The 23511-nt window shown below is 42.9% G+C and overlaps 1 protein-coding gene across 3 annotated transcripts in view; it reads right to left on the reverse strand.

Moving 5' to 3' along the window:
- RGS8 (regulator of G protein signaling 8) overlaps positions 1-4199 on the reverse strand; it is a 36416-nt gene extending 32217 nt beyond the window's left edge. The window contains exon 1 of one of the 3 annotated variants that reach the window (XM_075616551.1): positions 4000-4199. In XM_075616551.1, the coding sequence (XP_075472666.1) occupies positions 4000-4082 (83 nt within the window). In that variant the 5' untranslated portion in view covers positions 4083-4199. Of the gene's footprint in view, positions 1-3498; positions 3961-3999 lie in introns of those variants that run through there. The other 2 variants (XM_075616550.1, XM_075616548.1) reach the window with 2 other exon arrangements.
- Positions 4200-23511: the final 19312 nt, after the last annotated feature.

Here is a 23511-nt window from a genome sequence, read left to right on the forward strand (position 1 = left end):
TTTCTCTCCCCCCCTTCCCTTGCCCCTCCCCACCATCCCTTGTCACCGTCCCCTGGCTTCAAACACTTTTAACACCCTACCTTATCTACAGTGTTTTGTTTTGTTTCTCTACACTGTTTTAGCCATTGAATCCTTTGTATATCAGTATTGCTTGACCTGAAGAAGAGAGGAGAACTCTTGAAAGCTTGTCCTATGACATAAATTGTTAGTCCAATAAAAAAGGTATCACCTAATACTGAAGGACTCATTTATTCTGCACTATATATATATATATATATATATATATATATATATATATATATATATATATATATATATATATATATATATATATATATATATGTGTGTAGAGGTATCAGTACCGTGTTAGCCGAGCTTCAATAATCAAAAAATAAATAGATGATACCGTTCTGTGGCTAACGAAATGCTTTTATTTGTGCGAGCTTTCGAGATACACTGGTCTCTTCTTCCGGCGATGTTCCAATGAATGAAGCAAGCAAAAGCTATACTATAAACAGTGTCTATTGGAATGTTATCTGTGCTGGTCCTTCCCCCGGTGTGGATGTGTTTTATGGCTGGAGGTGTCAAAAGGTTCCTGAAAGCAAGTGATGAAAGAGTGTGTATGTGTATCAGTGTGAATAAAAATGAGTGGAGAGCCCACAGTATATACAGTACAGTGCTTTATATATATATGTATATGTATGTATATGTATATGTATGTATATGTATGTATGTGTATCAGTGTGAATAAAAACGAGTGGAGAGCCCACAGTATATACAGTGCTTTATATATATATATGTATATGTATATATATGTATATGTATGTATATGTATGTATGTATATATATATATATATATATATATATATATATATATATATATATATATAAAGCACAGTATATACAGTGCTTTATATATATATATGTATATGTATATATATGTATATGTATGTATATGTATATGTATGTATGTGTACATATATATAATTCTTATATTCTTTTATAAATCATCAGGTAAGCGCTTTTACAGATATAACCGGCCAGCAAACACTAGTCCATTAATCAGTTCTGTGTTGGATGGAGTTGCAGAGCCTTTATGAACCTGTTCCCTGCTTAGGAAATGGTACACATCAAAGGTACAATCTGTTCATTTGCAAAAAAAAACAAGAAGAAATATGTCTTCATTATTTGTGTCTATTTAGCCTGTTTAAGCTCTTTTCCGTTCTCTTACTGTACTTGTGTCCTACCGTAGCTCTATTTTTTCTGCTTGTATCTGTGTTTCTGGAACATAAAAATGGCCACTGTTTTACTCTTCTATGTACTGGAATTCCAGTCTCACCATTTCTTTGCAATCTCTTGATTGTGTATTATGATTTCCAGAGAGAATCCAGCAAAATAGTGCTCCAGCACACTGCTGAAGACCAACAGAGCACCCATCAACTACTGTATCTCTCTTTAGGAAAGAAACCAGAAGATGCCACTATTAATTCCTTCTCATGGAGTCAAGCATAAGATTATTATTCTTAAGGCTGCATCCACAGTGCCACTGAGTGCGATTGGTGCGTTTACTTCAGTGAATGTAAATTTGCACGCTCTCGCGGCGCGCGCGCTCGTGCATGGGCACTTACGCTCTCCCAAGCTCGGCGCTTGGGGAGACAGATAAAATTGATTTTGAAGCTCACTCAGCAGCAGTCAATGCACACAGTACACAGCCACACACACACAAACACAGGAATAGCCCCGATCCAACCAATGACATGCCCCCCTCCCCCCACTCGGGCTTGCAAAATTATGCAGGACAGCTTGCGCTCATGCTTGGAGAGCTGGTGACGTCACCACTCTCCAAGCATGAGCGCGCTGTAGTCTAAGGCCTTGTCCAGGGTGGTGCTGAGCAGGCGGCGCGCTCACGCTGGCCGCGATGAAACACAATGCTGCAATGTGTGTGGCCTGTGTGAGCGAGCGCCTCCACATGCACGGCGCTTAGCTGCTTGCAGAAGCAAGCAAATTTAAATTTGCTGCTCGCTAGCGCGTCATGTGGGAGGTTCGCCCAATGAGGGCGAACCAGCTCCGTGACGTCATGGCCGCACCCCTCAACACCCCCCCCTGCGCACGAACCTAGCTGGCCACAAATCGCCCGGCTGAGAAGAGCGCGTGAGGTCACTGCGCATGAGCGCCAGTGCGCTCTGTTCCCTGCCTGGCCGCAGCCTAATTCTGCGGTCAGGCAGGGAGCGAGCGTGCGCGCGCTGGTGATCATGCGTGGTGACGTCACGTCCTCTGCTGGGCGATTTATGGCGTGCGTAGGGGGGGGCATGTCGGGGGGCGCAGCCATGATGTCATGGATCTGGTTCGCCTTCATTGGGTGAACCGCTCACGTGACGCACCAGCGAGCAGAACAATCACATTTGTTTGCTTCGGCAAGCAGCTAAGCGCTGTGGAGGCGCTCGCTCACACTGGCCGCACACATTGCAACATTGTGTTTCATCGCAGCCAGCGGGAACACGCCTGCTCGGCACCACCCTGGACGAGGCCTAACTCATCTAGCAGATAGACACTAGCAGAGCATTAAAATATATTACGATCATACTCATTAACATTGCATGATTGAAATCAACTAATTAATATATTTCTTATCAGGGATGTGCAAAGCATCTGTATTTTGCTATAGGCAATTTATTAACACATTTCTTGAGACACGCAAAGCATCTCTACATTAACCTGTTCACTACAAGAGATCTGCAATAAATCTCTGCATTCATCTATTTCCTGAGAATTTCCCAGACAAAACATCACCTCTTTAGCATTCCATTCCTTCTAACCAATACTTGCAGTGTCACTTTATTAACCCTATGTGTGGCAGAGACCTACAGAGCATCGCTTTATTTTGTGTATCTTCAGAGCACTCTGATTTGCATGTCACTGGATCACCGCCTGATTCTGATTGCTATTAACTGGCTCAGCCAGCCCAAATTTTACCATTATTCTCCAAAGGGCTCATTGCAGGTACACCTACGGAAAATATACTGATATTGGGGGCATAAAGTCTGGACTGGTTTAATCCCTGCAGTGCCAATCAGGATAAGATGGTAACCCTTTAGTGAGAGAGGGTTTGAGTGGGGGCATTTTTATACATCACAAATGTTCAGCACAGTATGGGATACTCAGGATGAAAAATGGGTCATTCTCTGCTGAAATAGATAATAGCAATACATTAGCCCATTAGGCTCTGCCCCTGCATTACTACTAGCTCCCCCACGTGACATTAACTAGCATCGATGGGTCATCAATGTTAGCTTCATCTGAGACATACACCATCGTGTGCATTAATCTTAACCACTTGACTCCCCAAGGCTGGAGATTTTAACACAAAACTGTGGGGTTAAGAGAGAACATGGTACATGTGAAAAAATGTCGATATAATGAGGATAGCACCAACACAGTGAGGGTTGAAAATATAGAGAACAAGGGGATGAAGGGGGACATGGAAGGTGTGGTCCTTACCCCAGATTAGACCCACATGGCCGTGCTGGTTTTCCTGTTCCGTGACCCCCTAACGCAGCATCCATTTCCTCGGCTGAACGTGCCGGGCAGCTGAAGCTGAGAGAGCGGAGCTTGGTGCTTTGCTGCATTATCCAGGGAGGAAGACAGACCCCCCTCCTGACAAATAATCCCCCCACACCAAGCCTCTTGCCCTCGTTTGTTTGACAGCTCAATCTCAGCCCCGCTAATCCCCCCAGGCGTCTGGTTAGGCAGTGTAACATACGTGTGAATAGCTATCAGTGTATACACTACCATAGCCCTGCCATTCCCTGCATTGCCTGATGCACAGTACTGTCCTTGCTGCTTGGGTACCAAAACACTAATAGTCACATGATGTCGGTTCCAGACATAACCTCTCCTCCTTCTATACCCCTCGTAACTGTGTTCCTCCTACTTGTGCAGTGAGTGATGCTGAGGCTCTCAGATTGGGGATTTGAGGGTCAGATGTTACCCATATCTTACCCTCTCCACGGGAGACAGACATGCCGGTGTAGCTGCAGAAAGAAAGATCTGCAGCTCCGCTGGGTTGAGATGTCTGCAGTCATGTATACAAATTCATGAGATTGAGGAAGAAAGCAGGGGAAGCGAGGAGAAGGAGCGGTGAATAGAGAACAGCAGGCAGGAGGAATTAGCACACAACACACAGACAAAAAAAGGGACAATACCACAAGGTATGGAATGGAAGCAGAGTACGCAGAATGTACAGCTCCTCAGTGGGAGTTTGCGGCACAGTAACCCAAGTGCCTTACAGACCTGCTAGCAAGTTTCTAATTCTACCAATTTAATTGTCCCTGAAAAGTTGGTTTACATGTACAGCTCTCATACCGAGCATTACTTCTCGGCCTCATTGGCTGGGATGCACTGGTTTAAAAAAATGGTCCTTCGCAAAGTAATGCCAAAAATAAATCAATGAAAGAGTTATCGGTCCTGAATGTATAGCGACAACATGGCTTTTGGTCATCTACACTGTGTCAGCAAATTGTGCTTTTTAATTCCCACGCTATTGAATTATAAAGTTAGTAGTGTCCCTGATTACAATGGAAGTTAAAAAAAAACAAGATTAACACAATATGTCCTAATGCAGGGGTGGCCAACTCCAGTTCTCAAGAGCCGCCAACAGGCCAGGTATAAGAGATAGCCCTGCTTCAGCACAGGTGGCTGTCAATCATTTTGACCATTACGCCACCGATTGAGCCACCTGTGCTGAAGCAGGGATCCAGTCCTTGAGGACCGGAATTGGCCACCCCTGTCTTAATGGTTTGTCAATATTGGCAGCTTCATAGCAGAGCAACGTAGATAACCAGGGCTAAAACCTTTGCTTATAAGTGACTGTGTTGTAATCACAGGACAAGGTCTGCGTGTCAATCAAGACTGCAGAAATGATCTCCTAATTTCTGCATGTTACCATATGTTGTTGTGCTGTCACTTTGGGCACCGTATACTAATTACCAAGGGCTGCAACAAAAGCCAAAGGGAACCAATATGTTTTGCCATTGCATAATTTTTTTATCAGTTCCCCATACACCATGTTAATCCTTTGTAGCGGATGCAAATGTGCTACATAAATAGCCTTGAAAAGCAGAACTTAGGCAAATTATGTCATTCTCGCATCTGTGGTTCACTGACAAGTGACACCCTCCCTCCTGCCCGTCTTCTCTACATTTCTCTCTCTCTCTGTCTCTCTCTCTCTCTTCCGACTCCCTGGTAAGAGTTCAGCTTCCTTCAAATGAATTGGACTAAAATATTCTCTGGCACTGAGAAGTGTATTAAACAAGGGCCTTCATGTCTTTTCTTATTCGTCTCTCCTTTTTTGGCTTCACATTCCTTCTTTGCTCCCCCCTCTCCTCTCACCCATTATTCCTGTGTCTGCTTTTAACACTGGAGTGCTTATTCTGCGTCATCAGATAACAATAGGCAAACAACAGCCAACACAAGCTTTGCCGAAATAGACAGGCAGAGCAGCAGTGCGGAGTTTCAACAAGAAACAACCAAGGATTGGAACAAAGAAGGAAATGGTTAGGGTTCTTATGCTGCGGCCAGGCAGGGAGCGAGCGCGCTGGCGCTTGTGCGTGTTTACGTCACGCGCTCTGCTTGGCTGGGAGATTTGTGGACAGCTAGGTAGGCGCGAGGGGGGCATGTCGGGGGCGTGGCCATGACATCACGGAGCTAGTTCGCCCTCCATGGGCAAACCGCTCGCGGGACGCGCCAGCGAGCGGCAAATTCAATTTTTTCTTGCTTCGGCAAGCAGCTAAGCGCCATGCATGCGCAGGCGCTCGCTCATGCTGGCCACACACATTGCAGCAATGTGTTTCATCGCGGCCTGCGAGAGCGTGAGCACCCGCTCAGCATCACCCCGGATGAGGCTTTCGGCTTGTAGTATAGTGCGCACACGTGTGCTACCGTGCACAGCCGTGAGGGTTGGCGTGGCAGATCTGTCAAAATACAAGAAATTTGTATTTTCGCACTGCTGCCACGCTACGAGCCAATCACTGCACGGCTTAACGCTGTGATGTCAGAGCCCCACCCCTAGTTGCACGCATCACTCCTTGCGCCATAGCAACTAAATGCGCACACGCAATGCCGGCGAGCGCCCACACGCGCATCAGCATGTACTATATAACAAGCCTTATATTACATTCTCTCTGCTACTTTGCCTTCTCATGTCGCAAATGAAAATATCACTTGTTTTCACATTCATATGTCTCTGGCACATCTGGAACCCTGCTATTCACCATTATCTCCTTTCACACAGTGCTTCCCCATGCAGCAAAGGATTCTGGGAGATTACATGCAAATGAGCGTACAGTGTTACGTTTTGCTTCAAATCCATTTTAACATGGACCCCTATTAGCTTACGTATGTATGCCTGCAGAATTACATAGCTTCTTCAGCACATAGGGTTGCCTTGTGGCTTCTCCAAAAATAATGGGCACAATAGTGAAAGGTGCAACAAAAAATTGACACACACACACACCTACCATGCTGTTTCCTCCTCTCCTTAGCCCCACACCCTGGCTCTTGACACATCGTCATGATTGGCTGCATTACCAAGCAGCAGCCAATCAGGATGGAGGAAGCTGCCCAGCCCCTTAGCAACAGCAGCCCTGCTCTCTCCCTGCTCGGGGAAATCCCGCGGCCCCCCAGGCTGGTCAGGTCACTATGTCCAGAGGGTAATACCGGACACACATGTCCAATATTACCTCTAAATTTGTACTGGACAGTGCCCAAATACTGGACAGACCGGTTCAATACTGGACACCTGGCAACCCTATCAGCACAGCCTGGGTTAAAGTGCATAGCCAGTAAGCCGTTAAACAGACAGCTGGTTCGACCTTTTGGGGCTCATGTCAGAATGTACAGAGTGGGCTTTTGCAATATTTCTGCTTCTAAGCATTGGTTCTATGTTCTCTGTATTAACACATTTTAGGGTACGATGCTGTGCTGTTTGTAGAGACTTCAGCACTGAAAAGGTCACTATTCATTAGGCTGGTCTTATTATTCTGCAGATCTTTCTAACCTGGAAGAGATGAAATCATAGTGACTAGCACAGACTCCTGTCCACTTGAACACTCTGTCCTTCCCAAACGGAATCTTTATGACAATAATTCTTGCGGGGATGCAGGGTCCTAAAACTCACTGCTTTTCATATATACATCTTGCTCACCCAGCCATAAGTAAGGAACGGCCAAAAATTTAATTATTCTTTCAGCTGTGACATTTGTATCAAGGTCTACTCAGGAAAAGGCTGGGTAAGGCATAGAGTAATGAAGAGGAGGGCACAAATGGACTTAAGCACCAAAAATGTAGTAGCCAAAAAAAACGACGTTTCAGTCGCAACACTAAATGTGCCTGGCACTGACACAGGAAGAGCAAAGTGATTTGGACATTAATTGAGCTGTGCAGATGTCTTGAAATCGGCTTTGCACATTTTGTCTTGTTTTTGTACCGTAACTTTTGTTTTGAGAGAAGTTCATACTTGAGCAAAATGCATGGAAATATGCAAAATGGCAATTCTGCTAATGTCTTCAAATTTGCTTCATTAAAATTTTCAGCAAATAAAAAACTAATTTCGAATTGTTCAGAAACTATAGGTAAAATGTTGCACATCTGTGAACATACTCCTCGACAGATACAAGTATACAACATGGATCAGAACATAGGCCATTACAGAACCAGCGTAATGCAAGGGCTCTATCACACATACTGTAGGCTTTGCTTCACTCTGGTACCTGTGCTAAGGGATCATGTACTGTACAGATGTTTAAGGCTTGTTTGTTCCCTTTTGGTGGGATATGGTGGGATATGGTATGACATGGTATGATATGGTAGGACATGGTGGGATATGGTGGGATATATGGTGGGACATGGTGGGATATGGTGGGACATGGTAGGACATGGTGGGGTATGGTAGGACATGTGTGGGATATGGTAGGACATGGTGGGTATGGTGGGATATTCTGCACCAACACTGCCACTCAATCTTATGAAAATTACGGTATAACAGGATATGTTTTGTTTTCCGGAGGTACAATGAAGCCTTCTATAACTTTATGGATGAGCATCTGGTTATGCATACAGTACACAATTATCAAACATACAGAAAACAGTTGCGAATGTAACAGTCTTGTGGCCATTGGATGATACTTGAAATATAAAATCACAGTTTATGAAAGCAAGTGAAATCATTTGGACGTGTGTATATTATGTCTGCTTTCCTGTCTACGTGATGCTTTTTATGCGTCCTGTTCCTCAGACGAGTGCATACAATTCCGTGTTTTATTACCTATGGGCTAATTTCTTTATATATCCAGATACACAAATAATACTTCTCCAACTGTTAATTTCCATAACATTGCACTGCAGCAAATAAAGCCTGGAAACGTACTCCCTCTGTAAACTGTTCAGCTATAGAGAAACTATGCAGTAAACTGTTAGGGAACTGTTACACTGGCGACACACTTTATTCGAGCTTGGCTAGTCCCACGAATTCGGGTATACCCGGGTGTATTGAGGTTTGTGACTGTTTTCTGCCCGAGTACATTGAGTTATTTTCCAAGCAGGGATTGAAGCATTTTATTCCCGCTGGCTGCAATACTGCACAGTATATATATATAAACTGCATTACAATTCATGAATTTATGCCATCTGGTAGACACGCGAAGCATTGCAGCCTATTAAATCCTAATCATTATCATTTAACAGATCAGCCGCCCATCAGCCAGGCATGAACCCAGGCTGGGAAGGCAAATGCAACGGGGCTTGTCAGAGGTTAGGAGTGGCGCATTCCAGGTATCTGCCAGGTACATACCGGGTATTTGCTCGAATAAAGTGTGTCGGTGCAGTAGCAATTGATTATTCCCATTCTAGTGCCTGAGAATGAGTTAACAGCAATTAACAGATTTGACAGCTTTTAGTGACCAGATTCAAGTACCTTCCATGTCAACCATTTTCCAGAGAACTGTATTGCAGACTCCTGCCACATTTAATTGGTTAAAAACTAAGGTGAATTGAATGTTTCAATTAGCAATCATGGCAATCAGCCACAACAGGAATTTGGCTGCTGTCAGATAAAACCCTAAGTGGCCCCTAAACTGGGTTTATTTAATAGTGCAACTTCTACCTACTCTGTGGGTTAGTGATTAAGGTTCAGGGCAGTTTAAAGGTCCAGTCCCAAACAGGACAAAAGTGAACTAATGGCAGTGATACAGTGCGCTGTATTTCTAATAATGGTCAATATTAGCAGCTGAGGTTTAAAAATAAAAATAAAGGCAAATATCATTATTTGAAATCCTTTGCAAAACTGTGAAAATCTGTATTTTATATTTACCCATGGACTCTAAAAGGGGGTTTGGTTCTAAAAATCTTAAGGGTGTAAGATTTGGATCTGGTTTTGGAATGTAAGGTTCTTGTATATCACTCGCATGGTTTTGCCAATCTCTAATTGAAACTAAAATGTTTACAAACCTTATCAGGATACAATTAAAAATATATTTAATACTGTAGATCTAATGAATAATAGTTAGAAGTGAGACTGTTAAAACATTTTTTTTAGCACATTAATTTCACCTAATAGCAGTACATAGAAGTGCACAGCAGACTTCCGAGATTTCCACATGACAATAAGGATTCCATTGTGTGCTGCTGCTCAGGAACAGAGTTGCCAGAGAAATGTAGGAGCCTGACATGGGTGGCATCTGTGGGTAGAAGGATCATACAAAAGCAGTGCTGTCTTCCTTAAACGACACAGGATCTTCTTAATTAATTTGTAGATAGACCTAAGACCAACCAGGCATATGACATAATGCATCCTGCCACTCTGGAATAGTCTGTTCTAAACCGAAAACTTGTGAAACCCAGATTTAACTGTACAACAGTTAGAGAAATATTAGTCTGGAATGTTAATAACACATGCGAAACGTATATGGACTATTTATAGAGCTCTGGTTCACGGACTAGATTTTGCATGTGCCTTAGTTGCCAGAGTTGCTCAATGACTTGAATTCAGACAAAAAAATAAATAAACCCATGTAATGTTCTGCTATACTGTACCTCAAAACTAAGCTCTCACATTGTTAAAGTGGGAGCTATTGCAAATGACGTGTAGCGGGGCACCCCCTGGCTAATAAATCTACCCAATGGGCTGGCAGTATACCCTGGTGTTCACAGGTTTGCCAGTAGTTATCATGGGGTTTTCCCCCTTCATCCTTGGTGCTTCGCTTGAGTGACAGCAGGGGGTGGCATATCCTGTTGTGGCTGGGCCAACGGGATGCCTGTCCTCTTGCTGTACTTAAGGGATCGCCCTAAAGTGAGTGAGTTGTTGTCCTTCCCCATGAGGAAGGCAGGTCACATCTGGGAGCCTGAGATTGGGGCCTTCCCATGTGCTCTTCCCTCCGGGGAGGAGTAGAGTGACTATACCTTTGCCTCTGCTACTGTAGGGAGGTGGGGAAGAGCTAGGACGGCTGCGGGTGCCCTAGGCCCGTAATGACAGTCCAGGGACTATCTTCAGTGATATCTGAGAGAAGAGACTGTGATCCGGCAGGTGACTGCTGACTACCGGTATTACTGCGATAAGAGTAGTAATAAATCCGTTCCTGTTCTGCAATATACCTCCTGTCTGGTGTGTGATCTAATTGGGGGGAGAGTTACCGTTCTACCGTGGGAGATCATCTCCATATCCCTGGAGCCTACGGCAGATGGAGGCGCTGCACTGCTAAGTATTATGGGGGGTATGGACCCCAGAAGCCTGTTCCTGTGTCCCAAAGTTACCGCGGTCGACTGGGCCCTCTTGTTACCAGCAGGTATGCACCACATATGCCCAGTAATAACTAATGGCCCCGATCTGCGATTGTGGGAGTGGGGGGTGGAGGGGGGGGGGAGGAAACACTGTTACAGGCGTAAACATAACATTTGAAGAAGCTGACTTTCATATTTGTATTGTCTTTACATAATTTAAAAAGTTAGAAGGTATATTTTAAAAAACAGTGGTTAAAATATGAACAAACGATATCTAGGTATCAGAATCTACTGTTTTTAAACACTTTATCTGCCCAGGTCTCAGTTACTGTACCTATTTTTTTTGCCAAACACTGCTCAGCCTCAGTGTAGCATCTGCCTAGTTAATAACTCCTGCTCTTCAGGGAAAAGCCCATTTGTTATGTTTTTTCAGCTGATTACATGATCACTGCCACTCACTGGACACCCACGTAAAGTGACCTCATGACTCGCCCCCAGATGGTGCCCCATGAATGAGAAGCTAAGAGGAGGGAGGCGTATTATTATTATCTTCATAATGGCTTGAAACGCATCAAAATCCATGAGTGCTTCCGAATACCCAAGGTTTTCTTTTCTGCTCTTTCCCTGGAGTACAGAAGAAGGTGATTGATGTATGGTGACTCAGGCTGAACGGGTAGTCTCCTAATTGATCCAGCACCTTTCAAAGTGTAGAACAGCATTCCGTTTGATGCTTGTCATGAGTAAGGGGAATCTATCATAATAAAATTAATTGTTTGTATTTTGTAGCAAACAGAATAATACAAGCACAATGAATTCATGCAGAAAAGAGTTTACCATCTAATTGTTAGTGCCCAGGACGGAAAGAAATGAAGGGACTTGCCCAAAACCATACAGATGACAGATATTGTATATTGTCTGCTGATAACTGGCTGAATTTTAGCCAAATCCTAGAATAGGATTCACCGCCAAAAGGTCAAACTCAAATGAAAATAAAAAAGACTTTAATAGTTATGCTGTAAAAACGACGAAACACTATAAAAATGCACAACAGTGCATGGATAAATCCCCAAATGTGTTTGGTCAAGGTAACCATATGAACAAATTGTGTTCCAAACATATAGCTAGTAATGAATCAGATGCTATATAAGGGCTGTACTATTGCATACACAGGTATGGTGAATAATGTATGGATATTGCAGGGTAATTGGAAGGTAGCAGTGGGCTCAATGCAACCACTGTGTGATAAGTTATATAACCAGCGAATCCTCTGTATAGGATAATTGGTAAACTCGGTATAATCTATAACTTAGTCTCTATACAAGCCCTAAAGCAGCTTGGTTAAGACCAATGCACAGAATGAAACATCACATACAATCGTTACCAATAATAAACTCTGGATAGCGCACACTGCAAAGTGCGCAGATACAAGCCCCCAGAGGGTATGAGTAAAGCAGGGCCCAGTAGGATGATATACGACCTGATAAATCTGATAGCAATAAGCAGCCGTTTGCTCCGTGTAGTCTCAGGAGCAGCCGTTACTCCAAACACAAGCCGCGCATGCGTCAACGTGATGACGTCACGGCGTTCCCCGACGTACGTTTCACGCATCACCACGCGCTTTCTCAATGGGGAGGAGTAGGTAGCTATATGTTTGGAACACAATTTGTTCATATGGTTACCTTGACCAAACACATTTGGGGATTTTATCCATGCACTGTTGTGCATTTTTATAGTGTTTCGTCGTTTTTACAGCATAACTATTAAAGTTTTTTTTATTTTCATTTGAGTTTGACCTTTTGGCGGTGAATCCTATACTAGGATTTGGCTAAAATTCAGCCAGTTATCAGCAGACAATATACAATATCTGTCATCTACCTTGAGTGCAATTATAGGGGGTTATTTATAATCTCTTAAATATTTGTGTGTATTGATTTGTGCTTTCTCCCTTGCACCAGGTAGATTTTTTCTTGTCAATCTGTATGTGTGTTTGGTGTAGCGATGTGCCCTTTGTGTACATCAAAAACCATACAGGCCTGAAACTCGACGTAAGATGCCAATGACATAACCACTAAGCTATCTGTAGTTCTACTCCAAGGAGTTCTTTTCATCAGCAATTTAAACGTTGTTTGGTGCCTGAGAGACTAGTTCAAGCTTTGGGAACTTATTTGAGACATGTGACTGTACTATAGTTTAACCTGCTGACAGTAAAACCCTAGATCCTGTTTACCTACTTATTACATCTTACAAATTAATCTATACCCACATGCCAAAGACCGCCTAAGTAGTAATATAGTACAGTACACTGTACTAAAAAGAAAAGGTTTTATCCATTATTAAGGCTGACAAAACCACTTTCATTTTGTGAGGTTTGGTTGAATAATGCATGAATACTTCATTAAAGTAACCTGCAACTCAAAATAAATATGGACTAACCTCATCGTTAGGTCTTAAATAGTGTAGTGAAATACAAAACTCAAAGAACTTCAGTTACAATATTTAATTACTTCGCCTACAAGCTATCTCATGACAATACAGATGTAAGAGGTTATGATGTCATGTCTATAAAACATTTCAGGTGTTACTGTATGTAACAATACCATAATTTGCAATCTTATGATGCCAAATAATTTCTGACTGAGAAATAGAATTTTATTTTGGTTGGTGTAATGTTCTGCTGAACTTGCTGGAAATGGACAGTAGATAGTATTCGCAGTTTGAACTGGGAAAAAAAAACGGAAGCGATGACCTCCAGGCTTCCATTGTGAAGAGGCCACAACCAGACACAAAAAAGTTACTGTATGTGAGTAAAAAAGTGCCCAAAACTCCCCACCGTACAGTATGCGGCGAATAGAAATACCACTTACAGTATGAGCCCATTCTCATGTATTACAATTTTACCCCAATTTAACTTGCGCTGGTGTGTTTTAATACCCTATCACTTGTACAAACTTATATGCAACTATGAGTGTGCCGGCGCTCCCCGGCATCCTGACAACGCACGAGCAGGGAGAAAAAAGACACTAACCATTGCAGCTGGGACCAGGACCTCCTGACATGACCCCTGTACATTATCTGTTAACCATGTACAACAGAGGAGTGAAATTGTTCATTTTTGACATGGTACATACACTGGCGACACACTTTATTCGAGCTCGGCTAGTCCCACGAATTCGGGTATACCCGGGTGTATTGAGGTTTGTGACTGTTTTCTGCCCGAGTTCATTGAGGTATTTTCCAAGAAGGGATTGAAGCATTTTATTCCCGCTGGTTGCAATACTGCACAGTATATATATATATATACTGCATTACAATTCATGAATTTATGCCATCTGGTAGACACGTGAAGCATTGCAGCCTATTAAATCCTAATCATTATCATTTAACAGATCAGCCGCCCGTCATCCAGGCATGAACCCAGGCTGGGAAGGCAAACGCAACGGGGCTTGTCAGAGGTGAGGAGCGGCGCATTCCAGGTATCTGCCAGGTACATACTGGGTATTTGCTCGAATAAAGTGTGTCGGTGCAGTAAATCTGTTCATACCTTCTACACTATTGGAGTTTTCTCTCTTCTCTTTTTACCCGGTGAGACCCTGAAGTGAGATCCCTGCCTGCCATACCAGAAGGATTGAGCTATCAAGAACATCTAATCCTATTGGTTTATTTATCCATATATATTTATTTTTTCACTCTACACACATTACAGTATATCACTTTATTTACTCCCCTTTTTTCTTATCACATACCCCCATTATCTCTTATGTCACGTTTTGCTTCGTATCCATTTTAACAGGGACACCTATAAGCTTATTACTGCCGCATTAGATATCCTGGGCACAAAAAAAAAGTTGACAACACTACCAGTTACAGCTACAAACATGCTTAAAGTAAGAAACGGCCACGGTCTTAATGGAACTTAGAAAGGAAGCAGATTTGAGGAACCGTGGTAAATTGCTCCTGAAGTGGAGTGTTCGGTAAGAGAAGGGAGAGTGACCAGATTCTTTATTGAACCTTGGAACCACAGGCAGGTTTCTGGAGGTGGATCCAAGGGGGTATGTGTACAGTAGGGATGAGAAGCCGGCTCAGATAATTGGGTAACTTGTCCAGAAAATAATTGAAGGTAATGCAGGAACGATGTACGTTGCCTCTGGCCTCAAGGGAAAGCCAACCTGGTTCAGTTAACATATCACAATGGTGGGTTTTGAAGTTACATAATAAAACTAAATGGCATATTGAGTACTAAAGAATATCAAGTTTGCTGAGGTGAATTTGGGTGCTGCACCATACACTATATCCACGTAGTCAATAATTGGCATTAGCATCTGCTATACAATGGGCATTCTGACCTATGGGCCTAGGCAGGATTTATTTCTATAACGTGCACCCAGTTTGTAATAGATTTTGGATATCAGTTTGTCAATGTGCACACTAAATATTAAATATAACATGCACACGTCAAAACACAAGGCAGGTGAGATAACAATTAATTTGGGGTGCAAACCTGAAAACTGGTCTCGTTTTGGAGGAGAGTTTTTAATACTTGCAAAACATTCCCGATTATTAAGGAGACCAGCTAACACTGAGATAAAAATGTATAATTTTGTTCTTTACCATTGATAAAAGTTCCAAATGCAATACATATTAATGAATACTAAAGAGATCTACATCATTTGCCTTTTAAGTATCACTTGTAGGAGCTTTCGAATGTTGGCCAGTAAGGAGTTATTATCACCCTACATTTTAATGAATATTTTCTCAATACTTTGACGTTATAAGAAGCACTGACTATTAGAATACTACAGTCAGTCCTTAGCTCTGAAAAATGTAATGGCTTAAGCTGTTGAGAATGTATGACTTAGCTGCCACAGAGGCTTGCAATTTACAGTATTGTGGTCCCTACTGCAGTGATAGCTATCTTCCACCACTCATATTGGATATGTGCATCTGCATATATTTGCTGCTATGAGTCCATAATTAGATATGACAGCCCTGTCAGGATATATTAACATGAGATTAAACGAAGCTGCGTCATTCTCCCCAGTCAGACAGACCTTGTGTAATTATAGGTACTGTATGAATGTATCTGTGTATGAATTTTCATTACATTTGTAAGAAAAAATATCCAGGCACACCAGTTGTCTTGGTGAAGAAAACTATATCTTCAGCCAGACCACTGGAGTGCCTAGATATTTTTTGGCTAGGTCCCAAGTGCAGCCGGTAGTGCGTGCGGCCGTGCGCGCGCCTCTCACCAGCCTTTACCTGCTCCCTGGCTGTCCCCGGTCCCTCCTCTCTCCCAGGCTCACTGCGCACTGCAATGCGTCAGCCGGCAGGGGCTACAGCCAGTTTGTGATCCTGAGTGGCGACGCGTCACGTGGTGTGGCAGGGAGCCAAATCAGAGAGGCGCGGGAGCGGGAGTGGGGGGGAGGAGGGAAGTCTACTGAGCTCCAGCTCTGTGTGTGTTTGTGTGTGTGTATACATGGGGGGTTTTTATAGTTTGGTCGGCATCGTGGCCCCGCCCCCTCGTCATGGCTGCGCCCACACAGCCCGTTTTGGCCACGCCCCACTGCGCATCAGAACGCCGCCTGCAGATCGCGGTATAGCACTCTGCACGCCAGGTCGCAAGGCGGACGTGCAGGCGCGCGCAGTGAGTCCTCAGCCTCAGAGCTCCGAGGCTGCTTTATTTAAACTGGAATAAGTCCCGGTTACAGTCATCAATCTCTTTGTTGTCACTGCATTAAAATAGAACAAACAAGCAGCAATTTAACACTGCAGACCGGAAAATAAAAATGATGTGCCAGCTGCAGGTACGGTAGCATTCCTTTTCCCCATTCTCTTTACTTGATTCATCAATTGTAAACTGCATCACGGGGGAGGTGAGCTGCCTTGTTGGCCTTGTAATTCTATTCATTTGTGCTCTCTGAAAATAATTGGAATTGTTGTATTTTGGAATAGGCTGGCAAACTGAATGACTGCAAACTCTTATCTGGTGGTTAAAGAAAAGCATTCTGAATCACGTATTTTCTCAGCCACCTACTGTACACTGTACGTGGTCCTGACAAATCACTTAACTTTACCCTGCTTCTCTTTACCCCAGTGATATCATAGTGTGGCAGCAGTAATTATAATAATAATAATAGAATTTCTCTTCTCACTTCGTAGAAAACTGTTAAAGTAACAAGCCCCCGCCCTCCCACCTCCCCTCCAGATGCTTATTTGAGTATAACTCATATACTGGTAGTATCTTGCCACCTGAGCATGTCCTGCTCATTTTTTTTTTCTTAAATGTTTTTCTAATGTTAAAAAAAACCATAATTTTATTTCCAAGGGTTGGAGTTAGAGCCTGAGATGGACACATGTTGGGATCTACCTGATAGGTAGGAATGAAACCAGTTTAAAGCATGCTTCCCTATTCCAGAGCACTGGAGTTTGTTAATCAAGATAACATGATCAACAGTCTCAAAAGCCTTTGCAAAGTCTAGGAATATTGCACCAGTGAGTTTTCCCAGTTCCATTCCACACTGGATCTCATTGCAAACTTTTATCAGGGTAGTTACCATGGAGTGTTTGGGGCGAAAGCCAGATTGGAATTTGTCTTGGTATAGTAATCGCTTGATTGGGAGTGAACACATTTTTCCATGACTTTGGATAGTATTGGGAGGAGAGATTGGCCTATAGTTTGAGACAGTGTTTTTGTCCCCACTTTTGAAGATTGGGACAACTCTGGCAGTTATCCAGGTCTTAGGGATATGGCCTGCAGACAGAATAGAGTTGACTATGGAAGCAATTGGTTTGGCAATGGATGGAGCACCAAGTCTTAGAAACTTAGATTGCAGTAAATCATGTCCACATTGGCTGATTAGTTTTAATTTGAGGAGTGCTTGTGTAATCTCATCTTTAGATACTGGGACAAATTGAAAATTGTGAGCTGTGTTGGGAGAGAGTTGGGCTATAGGTGTACTCTCAGAATGAGGTTCATTGTTTGTGGTTCGGGTTGCGTTTCTGTAATGTCATGTCATGACATGTAAGGCAATATAGATATACAGTATGGTGCAGGTAGTATTTAGGCTTGCAAATGTTTCTTAAGTCTTTAAACGTATCCAACATTGTGTTATGATACTCTTGTGGCCCTTCTGTGCCTAATTTTTTTTCACGGATCTAGTCCTTTGGACAACTGGTTGAAGAGCCTTGACAAAGGTTAACAACATACATTATTTTCACACTATGGCTATGTAACAGGGTGGATTAAGGGCTGTGTTGTAGATGTAGACACCACGTAGGCAGAAGCTTAAAACCAACCATTATTCAGAGAACCCTTTATTGCAGCTCAAACATGTTTACAGAACTCATAAACTACAAACAAACTAATGCAGCTGAGGCTATGTACCTTAAACGCCCCTGCCTCCACCGAGCCTTATTCTCATTAGTAGCTTCCAGCCATCTCTACATCTACTGTAGAATCAGTCCCGCAGAGATTCCCCATACATTCTCTCTCCAGGCTTGAGCACCCTGTGTTTTTGTCAGCTTTTTATCAGGCAGGCTGGTTAGCTCTTGCTGCAGTGTAACTGAATGTACTCATTCACCTTCGCACTGCCACAGGCTATTATTGATAATATTATACTATTTTTTAAAATATATCGGTGATATAGAGGTAAAACACATTAAGTTGCACTGCCTGACTTGGAATTTCTAGATATTTCAATTGAAAAACTAATTAAAGTCACCTAATCTTCAGAATTTGTCATATCAAAATACCTTCCTTTTTAAATACATAATTTTTCCTGTCAAAAAGAAAATGTCATCGCCTTTTCCTCAGTAGTCAGATATAAAGCCATGGATTTGTTCTGGGAGTGGCGGCAGGACTTTAGGTCGAGGGGCCCCTGCCCTAAGGAGCCATGAGATCAGACCACAGGGGGGGGGGGGATTAAGGAAGAGTACTTAATATAGGGGGAGGGATCTTACCTCTCTCTTTCTTCAAGGATCTACTGGAGTGGCGGCTTTTGAATGAAGGTTGGGATACTGCTCGGTATACAGCTCGGGAATGTTATGTTGTGTGAAATGTTTACTCGGGAGGGGGTCTCAGTCAGTATTGGCTCCTGGGGGGAGGTCTCAGACCTCGTAAATGGATTGTTGGGGGAGGCAGTGCCATTCCAGGCTTAGGCGGCCGGATTGGAAGTTTCCTTCCATATGTTAATTTGGGGAAGGCGGAACCACTCTCGGCTTAGGCGGCCGGAGTGGTGGTGACGTTCAGTATGGGGGCTCTGTGCCATTCGGCCATGGTGCTGAATGGCTTAATGAGCACGAGCTGAGGGTATCCCTCGAGATCTTGATGGTTATTAGCTAAGCAATCTGCCTGGGTCCCTAGTTGGGATAAATTGTTATATTTATCCTGTTGTTGTTTATAACTAAAGCTGTGACCGTTTTTTTCTCCCAAGAAGTTGTATGGTGTGGTTATAGGGAATGGGAGAGGGGTTCAGCTCGAGGCATGGGTAAGTCATGTAGTTAATGTGGGCCATGACGCCGGTTGACATGGAGATGCATCGATGGAGCTCAAGGTAAGTACAAAATTACAACGGCCTCGCGTGATCCTAGTTATTAATTTAAAATGCCTTTGGGGAAGCGGGGGGCCTCTGTAACAGCCGCACCCCCTCCAGAAAATCTTGCGCCCCCACTTTCCGCGCCCCTACCGTATGTTGCTAAGAATTACCCTTTTTATTCACCTTATAACCCTACATGGATTAATAAAATAATAATTATAAACAGTAAATGCATTTATTACCATAAAAAGACATAAAAAGACAAATATATATAACAAAAACAAGCTAAAGAAGCGCATGCTCCATAGCACATAAATGTAATAAAAAGTGTCGGAATCAGGGCAAGGATAAAAAACATTCAATAATATAAAAACAAATATTAACGTTACCACTTGTGAGACCTATGAACAAAGTCCTGCTGGAGGTAGAATTATTAGTATCCATATATGCTCAGTTGCTCATAGATTGCAATGTTAAAGCCCTTGAGAAAGCCGCATGAATGCGATGAAACGCGTTGGGAATCTTTTTTTGCTACTTGGATGATCATCTGCAACATTGCAATCATTCCTAAATATTGGCATTCTATGCACCAGTGTGTCCGATTTTCTATGACCTATGCAGTCCGAAGGGAACCACAGCTGACTGCGGCTTAGTCATTAAAGAGGTACAGGTGCTGGCTTTCACACACACAGGAAAAACTGATATACACACTGGAACACCCATATAGTGAATATTTAAACAAATATATTGAACAACGTGGACATATACACAAATTCCCAACAAGCTCTGAGAAACCCCAACCATTACCAAATGTAATTATACAGGTAAATAAGAATTTAAACCTAGGTGAGTGTTAGGACCTGCTACGGTCATGCCTTGTAAGTGGCAGCAGGCTTAAGACGCTTTGGCGAAAGGGTTAAACTAAATGACCCTTTTACAAGAGATATATAGGTTTTGCACTGTGTATTTTTGTCACATTGGAAGTAGCTTTGTGCATTTTTGTTTTTTGTTGTATACAACGTAAGTGCCTAAGGGCAGCGGATTTGTAAACCCGCCACTGGATATGTAGAAAAAGACCCGAGCCCAAACAGCAGAGAAGAAAATGGATATATCTATCTGTCTAATTATTACAGGGTGACATAAATTCAAACATTAAACAATAAAATGAAACCACTCCTATCATTGGTGGGGACTGGGGAAATGGATCCAGCTTGTATTTGCCAATTTGTTTGAAGAAAACAGTTCTGAAAATCAATTAAAAGTGGAACATAGGATGTACAGTTTAAAAGATTTACTACGCACGTGATAAAAAGCCGCGTACAATTTGGCAGCTGCTGCACACATGTTGGGACACATCCCGATACAACAGTGAGTTCAATTGGGGAAGAAACGCCACGTTGCTTCTATGGTCTTGTCTCCATAGAAGTCCATTATTAGGACTTAGAATAAGATTTTATAATATTTTAGGTTTGAAATATGTGAAAATCCTAAGGGGCTCACAAAAATTTTCTCGCCACTGTATGTGTGTATATATATATATATATATATATATATATATATATATATATATATATATATATATATATATATATATATATATATATATATATATATATATACATATATATATACATACACATATACATACACATATACATACACACATATATACACACATATATACACACATATATACACACATATATACATACATATATATATATATGTATACAGTATATATATATATATATATACTGAGTTAAGTTATGGTGAGTAAAAAAAGTGACAAAAACCCTCCATAGCAAAGCAAATATGCAAATGTACATACAACTGTATGCTCATCTGCATGTCTTAGGCAGGTCTGCAACCCCGCCTTTCACCATTATCACCCAGCACACAGCACTTCCACTGCAGCAAGGGATTCTGGGAAATGACATGCAAATGAGCACACAGTGCCACTTTTTGCTTCAAAAAACATTTTTAACATGGTTCCATATAGGCTTAAGCTTGCTGCATGGTCACAGCTTTGAGCACAGCCAGGGTCAAGGTGCATACCCAGAAAACCCACCCACAGACAGCTGTTTCGACCTTAATGGGTCTCATCTGTGTGGGGTTGGATAACTGGGTATGCACATGTATGTACATTTGCATATTTGCTTTGCTGTGGAGGGCTTTTGTCACTTTTTTTACTCACCATAACTTAACTCAGTATGGTAAACCCCATCCTTTAGCTTCTCTGCATACCCAGTTATCCAACCCCACACTGATGGGACCCATTAAGGTCAAAACAGCTGTCTGTGGGCGCACGGACTGGCCTACTCTCCGGAGCGGACTTTGTCACAAGTTTTGAGCACCTGGTCTCACTGGATCACGAGCACGGTTTTTGAGGTGGAATCACTTTTTCACCACCTGGGCTACAAAAAAAAAAAAAAAAAGCTGTCTGTGGGCGCTTCTCGGTCTTTTGGCTAAGATCAAGTGTAGGGTCTGTCCTGTGAAGGATAGACCCGTCGTGACTGCACTTGGTCCTCTGGTCATGGGCGGGAAGAGCGGATATGTAGCCCGGGCTATTTTATCACGGCACCCCAGGAGTGGTTAACCTGGTGGAGTCAAGTGTTCCCACACGCACTTTGACTTTTGCACGGATAATTTGCACACCCCTACATTTTTCTGCACTGGCACCCCTTATTACCTTCCGTTGAGGGGTAGCCATTATTTTTTTACCCGCCAGGCTTCCGGGTCTGGCGTGCACTTGTGCACATTTTGTTGTTTCGTCTGAGCACTTCCTGCACTGCATCACACAGCGCACTGGAGCACTCGCACCATGGATTGTGTTTTTTGGGTTATCAGTCACCTAATTTTCTTCGGAGAATGCAAGACTGCGTGCTGGTCGGTGGTCGCCATTCCCTCGGGAGAAGACTGCGGTGGGCGAGTAGGTGTGAGCCGAAAGCCCTAAAGACCTGGAACCTCCTGCTGCGCCTACTGCACGGGGAGGGGATAGGATGGACGTCGGATTCTTCGGATGACGACGTCGGTGTAACATCAGGACTTGTCCTGGCCCTTGTGGCTGAAGAGGACTGACTATGTCATGGACTTGCAGCTCTCCGGAGCCTATAGTCACAAGTGGAGCGCACCTGGTCTCACTTGACCATGAGCACGGTTTTTAGAGGTGAAATCACTTTTTCACCACCCGGGCTACAAAAAAAAACAAAACAAAAAAACCTGTCTGTGGGTGGGTTTTCTGGGTATGCACCTTGACCCTGGCTGTGCTCAAAGCTGCGACCATGCAGCAAGCTTAAGCCTATAGGGAACCATGTTAAAAATGGTTCTTGAAGCAAAAAGTGGCACTGTGTGCTCATTTGCATGTCATTTCCCAGAATCCCTTGCTGCAGTGGAAGTGCTGTGTGATGGGTGATAATGGTGAAAGGCGGGGTTGCAGACCTGCCTAAGACATGCAGATGAGCATACAGTTATATGTACATTTGCATATATATATATATATATATATATATATATATATATATATATATATATATATATATATATATATATAAAACAAAGGCACACCTAAAAGCATATTTTTGTCCACCGGGGGAGCCTGTACTCATCTGCCCATGTGAGATAGCATACATTGCTCTGTCTCCTGATTTCCAAGATGGCCGCCGTACTACCTCATACACTGATTGCACTCGTGGAGCTCCAGGATTGTACAATTAGCTGCCTCTAATTGTCCTCACATGGTGAACTATGGGGTATATATGTTCTCTGGGTGTCATTGTCTGGTAGCACCCCCCTGAGGAAGGTCCTGCCTAGGACCAAAACGTTGGGTTTATAGTGTGCTGTTTTGTAACTGCTAATACATGTCTTTTTGCTTTATCTGAGTGTTGCTGCTTTTGTGCCTTTTCTTATGGGAAGACAGGGTTTCTATATATATATATATATATATATATATATATATAAAACAAAGGCACACCTAAAAGCATATTTTCTTTGGGTGCCTATCCCATTGTTATTTTTGTACAGTATCTCGTGGGTACTCTGATAGCAGCACTCTCTCTCTCTCTCTCTCGCTCGCTCTCTCTCTCTCTCTCTCGTCAACTACAGGCCTGTGGCGACTGGATTTGACCCCGTGGCGACCTCCTCATGGCCGCCCAAGCAGGGCGGGATTAGGGGCGGGACTAGGTGGCGAGTAGATTTTTTGGTTCGTCGAGTA

Source organism: Ascaphus truei, chromosome 10 (assembly GCF_040206685.1).
Source record: "Ascaphus truei isolate aAscTru1 chromosome 10, aAscTru1.hap1, whole genome shotgun sequence".
Classification (NCBI taxonomy): Eukaryota; Metazoa; Chordata; class Amphibia; order Anura; family Ascaphidae; genus Ascaphus; species Ascaphus truei.